At 49.0% G+C, this 22,723-nt stretch overlaps 1 protein-coding gene across 1 annotated transcript; it reads left to right on the top strand.

Moving 5' to 3' along the window:
- Window positions 1-4,904: 4,904 nt before the first annotated feature.
- On the top strand, window positions 4,905-19,576 carry LOC107114271 (zinc finger protein 709-like; the record flags this gene model as incomplete). The annotated part of the gene is made up of 8 exons (XM_015415717.1): window positions 4,905-4,928; window positions 6,397-6,489; window positions 10,785-10,838; window positions 11,114-11,167; window positions 13,224-13,338; window positions 16,084-16,203; window positions 16,811-19,218; window positions 19,484-19,576. Coding segments are annotated over exons 1-8 (2,961 nt in total), but the record flags the coding sequence as incomplete, so codon positions are not given.
- Between the last annotated feature and the right edge of the window lie 3,147 nt (window positions 19,577-22,723).

The raw sequence follows: 22,723 nt of genomic DNA on the forward strand, positions 1-22,723 counted from the left end.
TTCTTTCCTTTCTTTGACGGAGAACCACACTACTGTGAGTGTGTGTGTGGGGGGGATTGCATCTTTAAAACCACACGATCCGTTGCTGATGGCTTTTGGAGAGATAAATAATTTCAGAGCTAAACAATTTAATATAGATGTCTAAGTAGGGGGCTGGACCAGGTTCAGCCCCATGCCACACACAGCCCCCCAGGAATTGTGGAGTCTTTGCAGGTTAACCCCGAAAAGTGGTGCTTGTCTGCATTTTCCTCTATACTGAACTGCTGAAAACACTCATCAGAGGAGGAAATTGTGGCCAAACACTACTTTTTTATGGGGGGGGGGGATGAGTCCAGTGACGCCTTCAAGGCCAAGGAAGTTTAACTCTGGGTATGAGTTTTCCCGTGCGTGCACACTTCTTCAGGTACAGTGAAACAGAACTTCCTCAGCCATTACATATACCGTGTTTCTCCGAAAAGAAGACACTGTATTATATTTATTTTTTCTCAAGAAGACACACTAGGGCTTATACCACAAATGCATAGAAATCCTGCTAGGGCTTATTTTGGGGGTAGGTCTTTTTTTTAGGGAAACACGGTAGGTGGAACTGGAGGGGGGGGGGTAAGTTGCCAGGAAGGGGTGCTTAGAGCCAAGATGGATCAGCTGGGGTTGGATTGCAGCAGTTGGTAGGACCGAAGCAGTTCAACTGACCATTTAAAACAACAGTGTTTTGTTCTGCTGTGCCAGAACTTTCCCTGAATTATAACTCTGTCCTGTCACCAAAAAGGGTATCACAGAGCTGAAATGGGACGGACTATGAGCCGGGCTGATAGAGCTATTTTGAGTTCCATCTCTTTCTCTTTTTTTTGCCATCTAGTCTCAGCTGACTTAAGGGTGACCCTGCAGGGTTCTCAAGGCGGTAGACTCACAGAGGTGGTTTTCCATTGCCGGCCTTTGCATAATAACAACCCAGGACTTCCTCATCCGAATACTGACTGGGGCCGACCCTGCTTCGCCTCCGACATCGGATGAGACAGGGCTAGCCTGGGTTGTCCAGGTCTGGGCCTTTCGTACGGCATAGAAATTTGCTTTGGGCCTTGTGGGTGGGTAGAAGCAGCCTGGAAATGTTTTAAGATACACAAAAATCGCTGCAGTATGCAAGTAGCGCTTGTGGTAACAATTACCAGAAGTGAATGGAAGGACGCGTCCAGTTTACCCACCAGCAACGGAGCGGAGTCCACTCGTGTGTGGGCCCCTGAGGGTGTCCTGAGCTCTCAGGATGCCAAAACAACCCTGCTTTGGAAAGGAGGTTCAGGGAGAACAAAACTCACCTGAGTTTTGGCCACTGTGTGCCACAGAGTGTTGGACTTGAGGGGCCCCTGGCCTGATCCAACATGGCTCCTCTTATGTTCTTATGTAGCCAGTGCCTTCTGTTTCCCTGTCTTCACCTTTCCTCTAGAACACAAGGGAGCTCCATTTTGCAGGGTTTCTTCCCAGTTACTTAGTTGTCTAGTACTGCACTTGATGGATACTTTCTCAGAAGGTCGGTCTAGATGTTTTCAGAGGATCCCTGAGCTGTGGCAGCAAGTTGCTGGGGTGTTTCCAGGGAACCCTGGGTCTAATGTAGTCTCTCAGCAATGAAAGAGGCCTTCCCTCTACTGCCGTATCCTGGATCAAACTGTTGGTCTCTCACCGTCAGTCTTGTCTGCTCAGACTGGTGGTGGCTCTCCAGGGTCTGGGATGGAGGTCTTTCTCATCACCTGCTAGATTCCGGGGATTGAACTTGGGACCTTCGGCATGCAAAGCTGATGCTCTAGGGCTGAGCCATGGCATTTCCCTAACAGCTGAATGCCGACGACTCAACAAATGGCAGTTTGTTGGTATGTGCCAAAACAGGATTTCCATCTAGGCTTGTAGCTGGTTTGTCAATCGTGGCTTCTCCTTACTGTGGCCTGATGTGACACCTGAATTCTCGGATTCCTATTTTTCAAGTCACACCAGCCATAGAGGTGGCATCCTGGGGGTAGATGGGAGAAGTGGCAGGAAGCAGAGAAACCCGGGTTTATGAGCCAATGGGGATCTCGTTACTTCCATCTGGGAGGCTAACTGGAGTGTGTCGCATCAGTTGTGGCATAAACAAGTCCTGGTTTATTGTGACATCTGAATTCTGCCTCACAGGGCCGTCCTGTGAAGTGATATTCCAGTCTACATAAATAGAAATCCCCGGGCTTAAGGTGGGAATATCTTTGCATAGAGATGCGCTTCTCTCCTCCCTGGTGAAGGTCCGACACTCTCAGCCACCGCAGCGCACCCTGGCTCAGTACTGAATTGGGAGAGATGAGGGGTCATCACTGCTGTGGGGGGTGTTGCTCATGATGCCTTAATTTTCTTCCAGGATCGAGTATCGGAGTGCTGGACTAGGAGGAGGATCGTTTGCAGAAGGGAGCTGAGCGAGTGGCCTTTGGCGATCGACCACGAGAAGGATCTAAAGGGATTTGTTTTGGGGGCCCTGAAATTCACCTGGGAACACGAAGTCATTTGAATGTAGAAGGAAAACCCTGAACTAGCCTTGGTTCTGGAGGCAAATGCTGGAACTTTAGAGTCGGGTGAGAGATTCTTGAGGCGTAAAAGGACACGGAGGGACCAAGACTGTGGAAACAGCTTCCGTCAGAGCCCTGACTTAAGTTGAGAACTTGCAAATGGTGGGGAAACCATACATTTGTTCTTACTGCGGGCAAACGTTTCAAGAGACTTCGGCCTTCCTGGTGCACGAGCGGAGTCATATAGCAGACCAAATATATAAGTGCACAGAGTGTTGGAGAACGTATCATTGTCTTTCTGACTTCCACAGACATGAGAAAAGCCATGCAGGAGAGAAGCCCCATCGATGTCCCTTGGACTGTGTCAAATGCTCCGGTCGGAATGCCCCCCTATCCCCGCACCAAGTAGCCCGTCTGGCAGAGAAGGTAAGCCAGTGCCGTGAGTGTGGGGAAGGAGAGCCCTGCTGGGTCAGGCCAGTGAGGGTCCATCAAGTCCAGCCTCCGGTCTCACACAGCGGCCAACCAGTTACTCTGGAGGGCCAACGACAGGGGCACGGAGGACGAGGCCTTCTTCAGAGGCTTGGCACCCTCCCTTCCACAAGGACTTTGGGTGGAGCTGTTTTCTGGGAACTCACTTCCCAGGCACGCCTGGGCCCAATTCAGGTTGTGACTGGCGCAAGAGGAGATGGGGATTCGGAGGCCACACAGCTTCACACAGGTGTGGAGCAGCACAAAGATGAAGGTGTAAGAAAGTCCGGAGGCCAGAAGCAGACCATTAAAACTGCTAAGAGAGGGGGGGAAATACCTTAGTTAAAGGCCTCTTGTTGGGTAGAGAGAAATACTTCAGGAAGGCTAGTGCCGGAAGGCAAGGAAGGTAGGGGCCACGTGAGTCTCCTGGGGGAGGGTGTTCCAAAGGCAAGGAGCCACCTTGGAGGAGGCCGTGTATGTCTCTGGTCCCTACCTGCCTCACCTCCGCAGGTGGGACACCAAGGCCAGGGTTTCCAAAGAGGGTTTCAGCAGTTGCTTTTCAGCATGACAGTCTCACCTAGTGGTGTCAGGACGTTTAGCCCACGGGAGATCCCGGGCTCAGCGCAATGCAGCAGCTCCGGTTAAAAGTTCCTGGAGGTGCCTCTCCAGTCAGAGGGGACTTTCATGAGGTATGGGAAGGGCCTGACTAGGGGGTGGGGAGGCGGCTGAGGAGGGTGTCTCTTGAACGCCAGGAGTCGCTGCTGCTGCTTGTGCCACTGCGGGAACTTCAGTGCATCCCTCCTCTATACATGCAGATTTCCCCAGCGGCGCAAACAGCGGCTCCGCAGAGCTTCGGGTCTGGAAAACGGCCCCTGGGTGGTGTGGGGTGGGGGGCTGATTCCCTTTCTCCTCACATGCCACAGTCCCCGTCTGAATTGAGCCTGTCGTTGCCTGGGAATTCCACCCACATGTGTTTGGTCTGCCAGAAATGGACAACTGAGACAAAACGCACGTTCACAGAGTGACCATGACTGGCCCTTGTCTAACATGTGACCATAATGAACCGTAATGACCATAGGGAACGTCCCTGTGCCTCCCCGGACGTACAGGAAGGGAGGGGAGAGGGACTTCACCCTTCCTCCCCGCACAGTGAAAACTCGGCAGCCCTCTGAAAAGTGGGGAGGTGAACCGGCGGCTGCCCTCTCTCCGTGGCCCCAATCCACACCAGGTCCAGCACAAGCTGTCTTGGAAAGACTGGCGGAGACCTGTGACCGTCCGACTCTCCTGCTAACCGGACCCTTTTTTTCATTTTCCTAGTGTAGTCTACCACTTCCTCTGGCAATCTTGTGCTATCTGGGGTGTAATTTATTCTCTGCTGCCTGCACCCGTGTGCCTCCCTCATGACCCACACCTTTCCATGCCAGAGGAGCGGGGCTGTGTTCTAGAGAGCTTTGGCCACTGTGACTTCATTGGCCTTTACAAGGTAGCCCGATCCCGTCAGATCTCGGAAGCTAAGCAGGGTCGGCCCAGGTCAGTGTTTGGGTGGGAGACCACCCGGGGAGGCCAGAGTTGCTACTCAGAGGCAGGCCGTGGCAACATCTCTCACTTCATGAGGGGCCTCCATAAGTCAGCTGAGACTTGACACACACACACACCCCAATGGTGCCACAACATTCTTGGTTGCGAATTATTATTATATTTTAATGAAGTCAACTTTCAAAACTTTTTAGCAGTTATATTGGTAGGAATCACTCCCAGTTCTTTTTGGAATTTGTTGGAGGACATTTCGGTGGACGAATAATTCACGTGAGCCAGCTTACAATTAAAAAAACAATAACATAAAATTTTTGAAACACGACACGTTACAGAATGAAACCAGTGAAACGAGCCAGGGCCTAAGAACAGCTTCACACGTGCATGGAGCAGCACAAAGATGAAGATGTAAGGAAGTCCGGAGGCCAGAAGCAGAACATTAAAACTGCTAAGAGATGAGAAAAACCCTTAGTTAAAAGGCCTCTTGGTGGCTAGCGAGAAATACCTCAGAAAGGCTAGTGCCGGAAGGCAAGGAAGGTAGGGGCCACATGAGCCTCCTGGGGGGACGGTGTTCCAAAGGCAAGGAGCCACCACGGAGGAGGCCATGTCTCTGGTCCCTACCTGCCTCAACTCCACAGGTGGGACACCAAGGCCAGGGCTTCCGAAGAGGATCTCAGCAGTTGCTTTTCAGTGTGACAGTCTCACCTAGAGGTGTCAGGAAGTTTTGCCTACAGGAGATCCCAAACTCAGCCCAATGCAGCAGCTCCAGTTAAAAGGGCATACAATAGATCAATGGCCAATTACGTGGAAGACGTTGAAATATATGAGAGCAACTAACTACAAAGAGAACATTTATAAAGTCTTCCACAGGTGGTATTGGTCTCCAGACAGGATAAGTAAATGACAAATGTCAATGTCCAAAATGTGTTGGAAGTGTAGAAGGAATGTGGGGACATTTTTTCATATGTGGTGGCGCTGTGGGAAAACGCAAAAATACTGGAAGATGATACAAAAATTATTTTGGGATATTATGAATATAAAAATAGTACTAACCCCAGAGATAGCATTATTGAATATGGTACTGGAGCGTTATAAACACAATGTTAAATTTATGTTAGTATATATTTTGACAACCGCAAGGATAATGTTGGCCAGATACTGGAAGCAAAACAAATTCCTCACAAAAGAAGAAATTATTTATAAACTCTTAGAAGTGGGAGGTCCCGCTGGTGGACCTCCTGATGGCACTGGTATTTCTGGCCACTGTGTGACAGAGTGTTGGACTGGATGGGCCTTTGGCCTGATCCAACACCGGCATCTCTTATGTTCTTATGTTCTTAAGCCTGATGGGAAAGATGAAAATGTATTTTCGGGAAGATGGGGAAAATTGTATATTTGGATTGATAAAGTGTGGAATGTGTAGACTCAAAGATGTAAGGAGAAATGTATGTAAACAACGACTAAGTGAAAAACCAATAAATACACCATTAAAAAAAAAGTCCCTGGAGGTGCCTCCCCACTCAGAGGGGACAGTCTTGAGGTACAGGAAGGGCCTGACTGAGGGGGGAAGGCAGCTGCGGAGGGTGTCCCTTGAACGCCAGGAGTCTCACTCAGCATGGGGCACATCATGGCTCTGGACGTCTCCCAGCCAGAGTCCACCTTGCAAAGCAGCCCTTTTCTCAAGGGGAACGGATCCTGGTCACCTGGAGGTCGATTGTAGTGGAGGGAGCTCTCCAGATGCTACCTGGGGGTTGGCACCCTTAGCCCCTCTGCTTGTGTGGGCCTCACTGCAAAGACCCCCCCCCGGGGGGGGGACATGACCCGAAAGGGGTTTGTCTCCAGGGGACCTAATGACGCTTCCTCCTTCTCTCCCCAGTTCGGCTTTGAGAGCGGCGAAGAGGACGAGGGGCCGGAGGGGGTGTCCGCCCAGGAAGCCCAACCTCAGGCCCACCCACAGCAGGCTTCCCAGGTGAGTCGGGCGGGGGAGGGGAGGGGGGAGGGGAAGCTGTGGGGGCTGAAGCCCCCTGTGACGAACTGACCTCCAAAAAGCAGGATGCTTAGGGCGTCAGACTCAGAGAGCTGGGAGATGAGGGGTTAATGCCTCCCTGTAAAGCAGTTTTGAGTTTTATAAAATCTGGTGAGTCTTGTCCGTCAGTCGTCCTTTGGATTTGGACTTGGCAGTTGACAGTCAGGAGGAGTGTGTGTTTGTGTGTGTGTCAGTCTGAAGGAAACAGATCAGTTGAGAAGCGAAAGGACACAACTCCTAGCCTTTCCTGTACACCAACACATTTGGGGAAAAGTTCGGAAATCAGAACTTTGCGTCCAAGTGTTAGCACTATAGCCGAATTCCCTTTGTTCACGGTCTCCAGAACTGGGGGTTTAGGTCTGCCGGAAGAGGCTGGACAGTTGGTGGGAAAGTGCCCGCCTAGCCGAACAGGAAAGGGGTTATCGCTCCTAGGAAAGCGGAGGATGTTCCTTACCTGTTTATTAAAAGGGTTCAGCTCTGATTTGAGAAGTGAAAAGGGAAACGACCTTAGACTCCTCAGGAGTACAGAAAAAGGGAAAGTTATATTCCCAAAAGGGAAATATGGATATACAGGAAGAAAGTTCTCACTAAGGTATTTTTTACGAAACTTTAATCAAGACATGTTGCTGCTGAAAGAAATCTACAAGATAAACTAATCTCTCACAGTACAGAACGGAGTCTCTTAGAATTTAAGCTTCATTAGCGGTTGTAGATTTTCCGGGCTGTGTGGCCGTGGTCTTGGCATTGTAGGTCCTAACGTTTCACCACTAGGATTGGCATCCCCAGAGGTATAAAACAGAAAGAGGGAGGACTCTCTGTGTCATACTTCAATTATACTCTGTTGCCTGTTCAATAAAACCGACCTTTTTGTTTCAGCTTTACTTCGTGTCAAGTACCATTTCCAAAGGGTTATATAAGGGTTATATACCCCTGCTGATATTACAAAATACTCTGGACTGGGCGAAAGCCAGATAACTTCTTTAACACTCAGTGGGACACCAAGGCAGTTATAAGTTTATAATTCAAACACGCTCCTAAGAGGCTTCTCACCCAGAGTGGGGAACAGTGTTTTGGCGGGAAAATCGGCCCCACAGAACAGAAGGAGAAGGGGTCCGTCATACCCCCCCCCCCCGTCAGAACCCACAGCCAACAACGAAGTACACGCATTCAGGAATGGTTATACTTTTATTGAAGAGCTATAGATGCAGTAACATAATCACTGTTAAGAATGGCGGCAACCACTATAGCAGCCTAGGATGTAGGGCATTCGTGTGCATTCCCCCCAGGCATTGGCCAATTGGGTGACCTCCCGTGCGCGGGCTAAGCTAGGAAACAGTTAGGTGGCAAAAGCTGAGAAAGAGAAGTCTCTCACGGAAGATAGGAGACCTCTGGGCAATACAACCTCCTTCTGCACATCTGTAAAGATAAGCCTTCCAGCGAAAAGGGTGAGCAGCAGAGAAAGGAATGTAATAGTAATTAAACAGGCACAGGCCGAGCTCCCCCACCCCCATGGCGGCATAGCTGACACCCCCACTCATTCTGCCTCCCCCACCAAGCCAGCGGCTTTGATTCCCTAACAGAGGATCACCACTGAGAGTCCCCAAAGTGGGGCTGGAAAGTGGGGCTTTCCAGCTCTCTCTCTCTCTCTCTCTGTGCCAGGGACAGATTGCCCCTCCCCACCGCTGCCCCTTCCTACATCTCTCTTGTGCCCAGGAAGTGCCCTGGGTCTAGATGAGGAAACCTTGCCTGAGTCAAGACGGGTCGCCATACCAGTCTGTCTGCAGCAAGAGAAGTGAGCCGGAGTCCAGGAGCCCCTTCAAGGCGAACAATGTCGGTGGCAGGGGAGGAGCGGGCGTGAGTCACGGCTAGCCTCATTCTGGAGGTATCTGGAGAAGTGAGATGTGACTCACAAAGGCTTCTACCCCGCCACCAATTGGGTTAGCCTTTAAGATGCTCCTGGACTCTTGCTCATTTCTCATGAAACCTCATCCCCTGCCACAAATGTTGTTAGTCTTTTTTTTTTTTTTAACTACCCATTAGGTAAAAAGGTAAAGGTTCCCTTGCTCGAAAGCCAGTCGAGTCCGACTCTAGGGTTGCGGTGCTCATCTCCATTTCCAAGCCGAAGAGCCAGCGCTGTCTGAAGACGTTTCCATGGTCATGTGTCCGGCATGACTAAACACCAAGGCGCACGGAACGCTGTTACCTTCCCACCGAAGTGGTACCTATTTATCTACTTGCAATTTCTTGCTTTCGAACTGCTAGGTTGGCAGGAGCTGGAACTAGAGACGGGAGCTCACTCCGTCATGCGGCAACTCAGGTCTCAAACTGCTGAACTACCGACCTTCCACAGCCTGCAGTTCAGCGTCTTAATGCTTAAGTTTCTCTATACTTTATCTTTTTACCATAGTTTCTATTTAACTAAAAAAGATTAATAATACCAAAATTTTCATTACTTTAAACTATGCATTTATATTGTACCAATCATACAGTTTTTTCCACGTCTTTTGAAATGTTGGGTCTGTTGTCCCTCTCATCAACGATGACAGTTTATCATTTTCAGCCATCTCTAACAGTTTATTCACATATTCTTGCTTCTTTGGTGTTTCCATTTGTTTCCAATATTTTGCATATAATATTCTTGCCGCCGTAGATAGGTGTACTGTCAAATATCTATCACCTTTCTCAAACTCCTTTGGAAATATGTTTAGTAATAATATTTCCGGCAAAAATGGTATTTTACTTCTCAATATCTCTTGCGTCATCTTGTGGACCCATCTCCAGTATCTCTTTGTTACCTCACAAAGCCAACACCTATGATAAAATGTACCTGTCTTATTTTTGCATTTCCAACATTTATCTGAGCAATTTTCATTCTGCTTAGCCAGCTTAGATTTTGTTAGTCTTGAGGGTGCTCCTAGACTCTGGATCTGTCCCTTGCCCAGAACGTGTGCTGGCAGTATCCTTTTGTTGACGCGGCTGCGATGCAGAATAGTTTTCTTAGGATTTTTAGGGTCTTTGTATAGTTTTTTTTTTAAGCGACAGAAATTGCAAACAAAATAAAAAAGCATAAATACGATCTGTATATTAGGAACAGAAACGTAGGGCTGGAAGGCGACCTCAAGGGTCATCTAGTCCAACCCCCTGCACAGCACAGGAAATCAACACCTCCCCCCCGCCCACTCCCCAGTGGTCCTTGCTCTCTTCCCAGAGGAAGGCCAAAGACCTTCAGGATCTCTTGGACAATCTAGTCTTGAGGAAAATTACCTCAGACTCATGAAAAGAGAAGGAGAAGATGAATGAGGGAGACTTGTCTCGGCAGCAGTGTGTGTGAAAAGGATCGAGGGGTCTTAGTAGAACCATGCACTGAGCAAGAGTCATCAATGTGATGCGGTAGTTAAAAAGGCAAATGTGCTTTTGGGCTGCGTGAGCAGAAGTACAGTGTCCAGATCTCGCAATGTGACGGTATCGCTTTGCTCTGCTCTGGTTAGACCTCGCCTAGAGTTCTGGGTTCAGTTTTGGGCCCCACAATTAAAGAAGGATGCAGACAAGCTGGAACCGTCTCCAAAGGAGGTCAACCAAGATGGTGAGGGGTCTGCCACTCTGAACCACTACACCAAACTGGCGCTCGCGGCTTGGGGAGGGCCACAGAGGTAACCGCTGTGCGTTTCCCTTCCAGGGGCAACCCGACAACCCCGGCTTAAAGGCTGAGGCTGGAGACTTTGGGCCCCAGGTAAGAGGATCCTTGGCCGCTGTGACGAATTCCCCACCCTGGCCCTGCACCGTGGCCTTTGGCACGTCTCCCCAGCCCAGAACCTGCCCCCTCCTGCTCCACCACTCCCTCCGGAGCCCGCTGCAGCCTCCAGCTGTGACTGAGATTGAGGGGCACGGCCCCAGAGCCCCGGCACCTCTCCCTTGGACAGCCGCGAGGCCTTCAGTCCTGTGCTCTGGCCTACGCTGCTCTCCTCACGAGTCCTCACCCTGCGACACCCCCTCCTCTTTTCCTGTGCCATCACTTCAGTGGTGGGGAACCTGGGCGGAGGCCCCAGAATAAGTCTCTGTTGTCTGCCTCCCTCTCCATTTCTAGGGCCCGCAGGGGCCCGCGGGGGCTGATTGGCCCCCCCAGGGAAACCAGGCCACAAGGTAGGTTCTTTGGTGGTACTGAGGGTTGTGTGCGGAGAGCAGGCCTGAGGTCGAGGGGACGGGCGTCCTCTCATCCCTTCTCTCTTTGTGATCCCCAGGGTCGAGACGGAGCAGACGGGGCCCGGGGCCTGCCTGGGGATTCTGGCGTTGAGGTGAGGCAGCATCCCCTAACTGGAGAGCCCCAAGTCCCCTTCCGCTCTCTGCTTCGCGAAGGCTCTGGGGGGGAGCTCCCAAACAAAGAAGTCGAGGGCAAAGTGTCACGGGGGAGGGGCACTTTCCCCTTCCTGGGCGGGGTCTCTGGATCCAAGGCCCGGGGCTTTATTGGAAGCTGTCTCAAGTGCCTCGGGGTAGAAAGGTGGCTAATAAATATTTTAAATAAGGGAATCAATAAACAAAGAGGGCCTGCCCCTTGGTTTTCTCTCTGCAGGGTGACCGTGGCTTCGATGGACTCCCGGGCCTGTCAGGGGAAAAGGGACATGGGGTAAGTGGGGCAAACAGGATGGGAAGGCTGTCCGCAAGGCCTGGGAGGGAGGGCAGGCCACAGTGACCCCCCCTCCCCATTATCGTAGCCCTTGAAATAAGTTCTGTGTGTACATGTGCACACTGCCTGTTCCCACAACCACAACGTCCACATAACTGTGTCTTTTGCACACTGCGCTACACCCTTTGAATTACTATGCCGAGCGAACAACACCCAAGAATTTGTCCACAAAATGCCTCGTGCAAGGGGGGGGGGTGTTTGTGGGGGGGTGTTTCTGTCAACTAACCCACGTTCAGGGCTGGCTCTGGGTCTGCTGTCCCTCGCGGGCGTCCGGTTGCCACAACACCTCACTCCGCTCCACTCACGTCAACAGCCCCTGTCAAAAGTGCCAAACCCTCCGGGCCAGGATCTCTTGGTTCAAGGAGTGTGTTGCAAAGCAAAGTTACAAAATACTTGTAAAAGGTAAAGGTTTCCCTTGCTCGGAAGCCAGTAGAATCCAACTAGGGTTGCAGTGCTCATCTCCGTTTCAAAGCCGAAGAGCCAGCGCTGTCCGAAGATGTTTCCGTGGTCATGTGGCCGGCATGACTAAACACCAAGGCGCACCGAACGCTGTTCCCTTCCCACCGAAGTGGTACCTATTTATCTACTTGCAGTTTCTTGCTTTGGAACTGCTAGGTTGGCAGGAGCTGGAACTAGAGACGGGAGCTCACTCCGTCATGTGGCACACTCGGGTCTCGAGCTGCTGACCTACCGACCTTCCACAGCCTGCAGTTCAGCGTCTTAACCACTTGAGTCACCGCAGCTCCAAGTACAAAATACCTGAGAGAGTCTAAAACTCACCCAAGCCTTGGTAGGTTGCCGCCAGGTCTTTTATCCCCACAGCCCAGGAGCAAAAGACCAAGTCTCCCAGATTCTCTGGGAATTACACAAGAAAGGTCAGCCCTGCAGAGTAGGACTGCGGGCTGAGTTTCAAAAGACAAAGCAATTACTTTTGTTAGTGGTCAAGAATCAAGGCAATTGGATTAAGACATTGAGGTTAATTGAATGCAGAAGTAAAAATATATTTGTTTATTAAGGTGCAGGAATATTTAAAAGACGAGACTTGAATGTGGAGAAATAAAACAAATAACTCTAAGCTTTTCCAGCATAGCTAAACATAAAACACAGTTACCTGTTCCAGGTTGCAGAGGCAGTCGGTTGGTTCAGCAAATCACGAAGTTCTCACAATTCAGCCCATCCAGGCAGAGTTCAAGATGGAATGCCATTGCTGGGTTGCTTCTTCGATTATTGGCAAAGCCATGTCCGTAGTCTCCACGCACCCCCATCCTAAGTGAATGCAACTATCTTTATAGAAAGGGGTCTCTGAGTGGGCCTGGGCCTTTCACCCAATCACAGACCGGAGAAATGATGTATCTCTCTCTCTGTCGCTAGGCACATAACATCCCATAATGAGCAAGAGTGGAGGGGAATCTAAACCTATTCTGCAGCTAAGGGCCGATTCACCCACAAACACAGGTGTTGTTGGTTCAGTTGGGGGGGGGGGTTCATTGGCAGGCCAGCGCTCTCGGCAGGCCTGCGCCCTAGGCAATTGCCTAACTGGCCTATATGGATGCACCGGCCCTGCCCAGAGGCAGGCAACAGCCAACCACCTCTCTTTGTCTCTGTCCTGACCTGGATGGCCCAGTATACCTCTGAGGATACCACTCAGAGCTGCTGGCAAAACGTCAGGTCCTGCAATACCAAGACCACAGCCATACAGCCCGAAAAATCCACAACACCTAATGAACTCCGGTCATGAGATCCTTCGACAACATAACAATATTAAGTTTTATCCTAAAGTTTTCCTGATGGATAATTGCCTAACTTCTAAGCATCCAAGTGGGAGATTTCATGACCTCCTTCAGCAGCCTCTTCTACAAGAGAATTTCTGATTCCTCCAGATAACTCAGCAGGTCTGCTGATGGAAGGGGGTGCAGAGTCTGGGAGTGGGGCAGGATCCATTTCTTGGTCTCTTTTCCATTCCATCTCTTTCCCCTCTCCCTCACTGCTGTTTCAGGTGTGGGCAGCATCCGTGAAGATGGAAGCTACAATCCCTGAAGTGGAAGGAGCTTCCTTGGAGCAAGGGCAGAGGGTGCAGGCCACGGAGCGTGCCCAATACCCCCTCTCCTTTGGTAAGGACCCTTTGTGCCTGGATGCAGTTGGGGCACCCCGTGAATGTGACGGGTAGAGAGTTCAGATCAGGATAAAAACAAATCGTTCTACACACAATAAAGAGTTAATTTGTGGCACTCAGTGTCCACTAATTCTGATGCCTCCAAAAGGAGATTAGACAGATTCCTGGAGGGCAATTTCTCCCATAAATTAAAAATTCATATCTCACCTTCCTTCCATAAAAAGAAATCAAGTTTCCGGGGGCGGGGGGAGGGAAGGTAGACAGACCTCATCAGAAATATGCAGACTGGTGGATAAAGGGAGCCTCCACCTTCTGGGACAGCGGAGCTCTGAAAACCAGTACCTTGGGGCCGATAATGTTGGGGAAATCTGGCTTCTGTGCCTCCGCTTCAAGGGGCCTCTGGCAGGCCGCTGTGGGAAACAGGATGCTGGGGAAGGGATGGCCATGCAACATCTTCCCTCCCCGCAGAGCAAACACAGGTCTCAAAGAAGTCTGAAATATATCGGTCGCATTTATAATCCCTGAGGCTCATGGCTACCATGTGCTTCTCTTCTGCCTCTCCCAGAATTTAGTTAAAAGTTTGTAAAACTGTGTTGAGTGTTTCCCAGCCCTGGGAAGGGGGTGGTGTGAAGCAGGGAACAAACAAGCCAACACCCTTCCTTCCTCCTTTGTCTCAGGAACAGGCAGTGAAGAGATGCTGTTGAGCCGTCATCTTTTCAGAGGTGTGGAAACGGCTGCTGCACCTCCGGTCCAGGTAGGACATTCTGGGACCCCCGGACTGTTTCCCAGGGACCCTCCCATTCCCCTTTAGTTCTCTTATTGGTTGGGTGGAGACTGGCAAAGGAGTGACTGAATCAATAGAGAGAGACCAGAGTTCTCAAACAAAACCAGGCTAGTGTGAAATATGGAGCGCCCTGGTCTAGTCAACAAGAGCTCACAGAGAGCTGATTGGAGACCAGCCCACAGCAATGAACTCTTCAACAATTTATACCCTCAATACTCATAGGTTCAGCCCAACTGGAGTAACACACTATTACCAGAAGAATATCAAATTAAAGAGAACAATATTCACCTTGAACTCATACCCAAGTTACCCTAGACCAGTGATGGCAAACCTTTTAGAGACCGAGTGCCCAAACTGTGACCCAAAACCCACTTATTTATCGCAAAGTGCCAACACGGCCATTTAACCTGAATACTGAGGTTTTACTTTAGAAAAAACAACTCATACGTTAACTTAAGATGTTCCAAACAAAGTAAGGAAAGCAATCCCAAATGCTTTCATTTACCTACAATTATTTGGCAGAGAATTCAACATTTTAATGATGGTCTGGGCCTGGCTGGGGCGATGGCACGCGTGCCCACAGAGAGGGCTCTGAGTGCCACCTCTGGCACCCGTGCCATAGGTTCGCCACCACTGCCCTAGACAGTCAAGGATGTTATGTGTAAACTTGATTGTGACCTTATTGGAAGGTATGTATGTATTTTGCTGGTCAGAAACTACAAAGTACAAACCTCACTAGGAGTCTTTGAGAGAGTATGAGGGTAAAATGGTAGACCTAGAGAAATGAAAACTATTCTTTTTGAAGCAGAGTGCCTGGTCAGGCTAGAGAGAGGCTTGAGAGATGACAGTAGCTAAGCCTGCAAAGTCTTATGGGAGAGGAACCGAACAGAGAGACCTCAGCTAATCCAGGCTGTTCAGAAATGCCCCAGGCTCGCTGATTTTTCTGCCACAATGAGATGAGCAGGGGGGACAGCCCGGGTCCTTCTGCCTTTCTCAAGGGAGCTTTTGCTCCTGCAGTTTCTACGAGGCGTCTGGGTGAGAGATCCTCTGACCGCTGTTCCCTTTACCCAGCCCAAGCCATGCATCCCATACCTTCCCAGTCTACTCCCTTCCAGGGTGCCGTCTCTGCCTGGTGTGATCTCTGACAAGGGAATCTGCTTTTTCCTTTCAGGGTCCCTTTTCCTTTGAGGAGGTGTCCATCGATTTCACTGAGGCGGAATGGGCCCTGCTGGATCCAGGACAAAGAGCTCTGTACAGGGAAGTCATGCTGGAGAACTACGAGAATGTGGCCTTTCTGGGTAAGGATCTTTCCTCGCTGTGAATAGCTGCCATTGTGAGGAGGCATGAATCAAAATATTGAACAGCTATTCAGTTTTGAGGCCTGTCCCAGTACTTGGAGTGGGCCCTGTGGCTCCCTGGCAGAGCATCTGTTTGGTATGCAGAAAGTCCCAGGTTCAGTCCCCAGCATTTCCAAGTATGTCCATATGAAGACATACTAGCATGACATGAGCATAAAGTTAGCCTGGTTTCCCTCTTGTCTATATGTGTGTTATACTTTCTACCTCTTAGGGTCAGGTGGTCCTAAGGACCCAATCAAGGGTCCTCCATGATGGAATTTTCCAGAAGATGTCAGCACCCTCCTAATCCCCCTGCCCTCCTGTCTACACAACTGGATACAGGTTCTCACGATTAACCAATGGCCTTGAAAAATACAAGAAAGTTAGCTATGGGGAGACATGAATCACAAATCACAAAGTCAGACCAGGCCACTTAATAATCACATAAACCCTTGAGGGAACCAGGGGGCTTTGCTTCACAGGTCCAGTCCCCTTATACTGGTTGGGATTGTGGGCTTTGATCTTGACCATGGTTCTGTCCTTCCAGAAGAATTTTTACTCTTGAATTTCTTTCCTTCGCCATATAAGAATTATCACTTTCTCTTTCTCTCTGCGAACGAAGGCAGGAGTATCACTGAGACGACGGTGGAGATAGACAACGGCCTTGCATCTAAAGAAAGGGTGAAGATTTCCTCAAGAGTATCCCAAGACCATATTTCCTCCCCATATGAGCCGGCTAAGAGTGAGTATCCTTCATGATTATGTCAAGAGAAAGGGCAAGGAAGTGCCATGGGGGATTTCTGATTCACTTCTGAGGAACATTTCATACAGTCATACAGCCCACTGGGGAAGGAGGGAGGGCCAGAAGGTCCTTCTGGGCAAGAGCTCAGCTGTGGCACTCGAGGGGGTGAGGAATCCTTGAATACTGGATATTCTGGGGAAAGTTGGAGGGGTGGTTAAGATTGGCCAAGTTGGCCAAAGGCCATCAATCCTTATCTACTGCAGTCACATAGATGCCTTTGACTTTACCAACCCTCCCAAGTGCTAACAGGATCTCTATTTTTTTCCAGCAGAGGATGATCTGATTGAGGAACTTCATCAACAAATGCCAAATGAAGGTAAAAATGAAAACTTGAAAGAAAACATCAGGAATCAAGGTGGACCAATAAGAAAGAAAGTCGGTCATATGGTTGAAAAGAGAGATGGAAGACAGCGTAATGTACACATTCCAAAGCACAGGATAATGAAGGCAAGTAAACCCATCTGCTGTGAAAAGTACTTCAGAACCAGATTACAGCTCTTCATACACCAAAGAATACACAGAGTCCAGAAAGCTTTTGAATGCTCAGTGTGTAGAAAGAGATGCAGTGTGAGTGAGAATCTTCAAAAGCATCTGAGAACCCACACTGGGAAGAAATATTTCAAATGTTTAGCATGCAGAATGAGATTCATTAAGAGTGGCAGTCTGCAACTGCATCGAAGAACACATGTGGGGAAGGAACCTTTTGCATGCTCAGTGTGTGGAAAGAGATTCAGTCGGAGGGATAATCTTCAACAGCATCAGAGAACCCACAAGGGGGAGAAAACTTTGGAATGCTCAGAGTGCAGAAAGAGATTCAGTTGGAATGGCAGTCTTCAGAAGCACCAAAGATCCCATACAGGGAAGAAACCTTTTGAATGCTCAGAGTGTGGAAAGACATTCAGTCACAATGGCAGACTTCACCTGCATCAAAGAACCCACACAGGGGAGAAACCTTTTGAATGCTTAGAGTGCGGAAAGAGATTCAGTCGGAGTGGCGTTCTTAAGCTGCATCAGAGAACCCACACAGGGGAGAAACCTTTTGAATGCTTAGAGTGCGGAAAGAGATTCAGTCACAGTGGCAGTCTTCACCTGCATCAAAGAACCCACACAGGGGAGAAACCCATTGAATTCTCAGAGTGTGGAAAGCGATTCAGTCACAGTGGCAGCCTCCACCTGCATCAAAGAACCCACACAGGGGAGAAACCTTTTGAATGTTTGAAGTGTGGAAAGAGATTCAGTCACAGTCGCAGTCTTCACCTGCATCAAAGAACTCACACAAGGGAGAAACCGCTTGAATGCTCAGAGTGTGGAAAAACATTCAGTCACAGTGGCCATCTTCAAGTGCATCAGAGAACCCATAAAAGAGAGAAACCTTTTGAATGCTCAGAGTGCAGAAAGAGATTCAGAGACAATGGTAGTCTTCAGAAGCACCAAAGATGGCACACAGGGGAGAAACCATTTGAATGCTCCGAGTGTGGAAAGAGATTCAGTCAGAGTGGTAATCTTCAAGTGCATCAGAGAACCCACACAGGGGAGAAACCTTTTGAATGCTCGGAGTGTGGAAAGAGATTCAGTCACAGTGGCAGTCTTCACCTGCATCAAAGAACCCACACAGGGGAGAAACCTTTTGAATGTTTAGAGTGCGGAAAGAGTTTCAGCCAAAGTGGCTATCTTCAACAGCATCGGAGAACCCACACAGGGGAGAAACCTTTTGAATGCTCGGAGTGTGGAAGGAGATTCAGCCAAAGTGGCAATCTTCAGCTGCATCAAAGAATCCACACAGGGGAGAAACCTTTTGAATGCTTAGAGTGTGGAAAAACATTCAGTCACAGTGGCTATCTTCAAGTACATCAGAGAACCCATACAGGAGAGAAACCTTTTGAATGCTTAGAGTGTGGAAAAACATTCAGTCACAGTGGCTATCTTCAAGTACATCAGAGAACCCATACAGGAGAGAAACCTTTTGAATGCTTAGAGTGTGGAAAAACATTCAGTCACAGTGGCTATCTTCAAGTACATCAGAGAACCCATACAGGAGAGAAACCTTTTGAATGCTCAGAGTGTGGAAAGAGATTCAGCCGAAATGGTAGTCTTAAACTGCATCAGAGAACACACACAGGGGAGAAACCTTTTGAATGCTCAGAGTGTGGAAAAACATTCAGTCACAGTGGCCATCTTCAAGTGCATCAGAGAACCCATAAAAGAGAGAAACCTTTTGAATGCTCAGAGTGCAGAAAGAGATTCAGAGACAATGGTAGTCTTCAGAAGCACCAAAGATCCCACACAGGGGAAAAACCGTTTGAATGCTTAGAGTGCGGAAAGAGATTCAGTCGGAGTGGCATTCTTAAACTGCATCAGAGAACCCACATAGGGGAGAAACCTTTTGAATGCTCAGAGTGTGGAAAGAGATTGAGAGACAATAGTAGTCTTCAGAAGCATCAAAGAACCCACACAGGGGAGAAACCTTTTGAATGCTCAGAGTGTGGAAAGAGTTTCAGCTACATTGGCAATCTTCAACAGCATCAGAGAACCCACACAGGGGAGAAACCTTTTGAATGCTCAGAGTGTGGAAAGAGATTCAGTCAGAGTGGCCATCTTCAACAGCATCAGAGAACCCACACAGGGGAGAAACCGTTTAAATGCTCAGAGTGTGGAAAGACATTCAGTCACAGTGGCCATCTTCAAGTGCATCAGAGAACCCACACAGGGGAGAAACCTTTTGAATGCTCAAAGTGTGGAAAGAGATTCAGTGAGAGTGGCACTCTTCAAAAGCACCAAAGAACCCACACAGGGGAGAAACCTTTTGAATGCTCAGAGTGTGGAAAGCGATTCAGCCGAAGTGGCAGTCTTCAAGAGCATCAGAGAACCCACACAGGGGAGAAACCTTTTGAATGCTCAGAGTGTGGAAAGAGATTCATTTCGAGTAGCAGTCTTCGACAGCATCAGAAAACCCACACGGGATAAACCTTTTGAATGCTCACAGTGCTGAAAGAGATTCAGTCACACCGGCAGTCTTCAGCTGCATCAGAGGACCTACACGGGGAAAAACCTTTTTAATGCTCAAAGTGTGGAAAAAGGTTTAGAGAGAATGCTAGTCTTCCGAAGCACCAAAGTGGCGAGTGGCGTTCTTAAACTGCATCAGAGAACCCATACACGGGAGAAATCTTTTGAATGCTCAGAGTGTGGAAAGAGATTAAGTGAGGGTGGCAGTCTCCAACTGCATCGTAGAACCGACACAGGGGAGAAACCTTTTGAATGCTCGGAGTGTGGAAAGAGATTCAGTAACAGTGGCAGTCTTCACCTGCATCAAAGAACCCACACAGCGGAAAAACTTTTTGAATGCTCAGAGTGTGGAGAGAGATTCAGTCAGAGTGGCAGTCTTCAACAGCATCAGAGAACCCACACAGGGGAGAAACCTTTTGAATTCTCCAAGTGTTGAAAGAGATTCCATCACAGTGGCAGTCTTCAACTGCATTATTGAACCCACATAGTGGAGAAATCTTTTGAATGCTCAGAGTGTGGAGAGAGATTCAGTCAGAATGGCAATCTTTATCAGCATCAGAGGACCCACATAGGAAAACCCTTTGAGTTCTCAATGTCCATGTCCAGCACTGCCAGACCCACACTTGGGAGCCACCCCAAGAGAGTCTGCTATGGCATGGATATGCAATCCCAATGAGCGAGGAACACACACACCCCGCACCAAGGTCACTGACAAGCCATTGGCCATCAGCCTCCCGTACCGTAGTGGCAGCCATTGTCCCAGAGGGCCCAATGGGGCCAGGTTGAGCAGGTGATGGCTGAGGCCCCAGAAGAACCAAGGGTGGACTGCAGTGATCAGAGGCCGCTTCAGGGGGCAGCAGGCAGGGAAGAGCAGGAGGAAGTGACCAGAGCCCCAGAAGGCTGCGACAAGTGGCACGGGAAGCCAGGTTGTAGATGGGAAGTCAGGAGATCACAGGCCTGGCAATAGGGCAAGGCCCCTCTCTTCGGAGAGGCACTTCATGGGCTGTTTGCCAGCGGGGTCCCACAGGGTATGGTGGAGAAAGTGGAAGCACAGAGGTGAACAACTTCACCCTGCTCGTTTCCAGGGGTAGATGGGTCCAGGTGGGCACACCCCATGCTGAGACAGCTGGTAGAGTGATTTTGTTATTGGGGTCACCTGTAATGCTCCGTTTAAGCTGCGGAGTCTTGTGAGCAAAAATTCTACTTCATCATCATAGACCTTTATTGGCATAAAATAATATTAAAGGAGGAAAGGTCAAAACCAATCAGTTCAGAATAGCATATCCCAGAGTAAAACTGTACGTTAAAAACTATGTGCTAAAAACTCTTGCCCTTTGCTTCCATACAAGTGAGAGGAACTCGGCCAAACATTTCAGTTATTTCAGGGGATTTATCAGAAAGCAAGAAGTTAGACTCATTGCCAACAATCTTTGCAGCAGGCAAGAGAGGGCATATCAGATGATGGCGTAGTAATGGGTACAACGAAGAAGGATATGTTGCATTGAGTCAGGTTCATAATCGAAGCAGGTGCAAACTCTGTCCTTATAAGAAGTACCCTTGTATCTCCCTGTCAAAACAGCAGAAGGAAATAAATTAAACCTAGCCAACATAAAGACTCTGCGATGAAGAAGGATTGTCATATTGTGAAGATAATGAGCCTTTGAAGTACTACTTTGTGAGCTACTGGCATTAAAGTTGTGAGCAGTTTGGATACTGCATGAATTAGTTTGCTCTGGCGCCATCCTTCCTGGGTTAAGACAAAAACTGTGTGACCCGGAGGTTAAAAAACTGTGAGCCAGCTCACACTAACTCAGTTTAGAGGGGACACTGGTACCGAAACCCCTCTTCTCGCTGAAGGGACATCTTGGCACCCAGACAGTCATAGGTCCAAGCACCCTTCACTTTAAAAGCACCCCAAAATCACATTATTTGGGCACTACCTGGTCTGAAAATACAGCCAAAGTGGCTATGGTGTCACGTAAAATGGATGGTAGCAAGTCTGAGATGAGATTCTGAAGGTGAAGTTATGGATTTGACTGCTAATGACCCCGTTCTCACCTTATTTATTTTATTATATATATATATAGAGAGAGAGAGAGAGAGAGAGAGAGAGAGAGAGAGAGAGAGAGAGAGAGAGATAGATAGTGTCAGCCTCCGGCTGCCTTGTGGGGGCGTTTGGGTCGTGGGTTAGCTCCAGCGTGATATTCGAGAAGCTCAGAGTTGCCCCTCAGAGTTGCCGTTTGAGAATTTACGCAGACTCTCTTTCAGCCATGTGTACTGCTAGACGAGCACGAGTTACTTCACTCCTCTCCGTCTCTCTCGCAGCTTCCACACTCTCCTCCTCCCTGGGTACACCTGATGGCCATTTTATTTGCTTCATTTACATCACAGCGTGAACCCCACCACCGAACTCTTAAAGTGACTCCACCAACAGACTGGTTTCTTCTCCAGACTCTCAGAACATCTTGATTTCCCACCCCTCTCTCCATCTGTCACAATATTGTCGCCAAGCCCAATCACCCCCGCGTCCCCGCCGTCCCCCTTTTGAGGCCCCATCTCCCCTTTGGGGTTTATAGGCCAATACTCCCGAACCTCCGGGGAACGGTTGGGGTCTGCTTGCCCTGTTCTCCCTTGAACAATGGGGGTAACTTCCTGCATAGTCGGGAGGAGGTTGAGAGTGCCCTCCCGACATATAGAGATAGATTAGATAGATAGATAGATAGATAAGATAGATAGATAGATTAGATAGATAGATACACACACACACACCGCCCTCCCTAAACGGGCAATATCACAGTGGCAGGAAAGGGTCTTCCGGGAAAGACATTGTTTAAACTTAGAGTAAGCATTTCCCTACCAGGCTTGACCTTTAATGACCTGTTTGCCATAGTAATGATACCACTTCACACCTTTCAGCCATCCCCAGTAGCTTCCAACAACAGAAGGTCATCAAGCAGCCATTAGCTACCTTCATGTTTCACACAGGCTTTGTTCATTCCTCGGACTACCATTCAGCGTTTTCCAACAGAATTGTTTTACTTCCGGTTACTCTCATCTTGTTCTAGAGGCAGTCGCATCACCACGCCCCCCCCCCCAGCCTCCGGGAGCATTTTGCCATCTAACCTGACAGATCGTCAGACCCCCAGTCTAGTTACACTCAACAACTCTCTTTCGGCAGTGGAAGTTTATTGAGTTATATGCAAGATCCAGAAAGTCACCGTGTTAGAACTAAAGTATTTCGGCAAGTACAGACTTATTATAGTAAATTCAAGCAGGGCCCGTCCATCCCGCAATCATACGTCACACACTCACACTCCGCCTAGCATTGCCATGCCAACCAGAAGAGATGTTCTGACAACTGAGAGTTCAGGATGGTACAGGAATGTTCAAGAGCACCTTCTCCTGGGGAAACGAAAGAGGAGGAGAAGGGGAAAGTTACATCTTCTAAAAGCAAAGG

Source organism: Gekko japonicus, unplaced genomic scaffold (genome assembly GCF_001447785.1).
Source record: "Gekko japonicus isolate JY-2015 unplaced genomic scaffold, Gekko_japonicus_V1.1 scaffold4748, whole genome shotgun sequence".
Lineage (NCBI taxonomy): Eukaryota > Metazoa > Chordata > Lepidosauria > Squamata > Gekkonidae > Gekko > Gekko japonicus.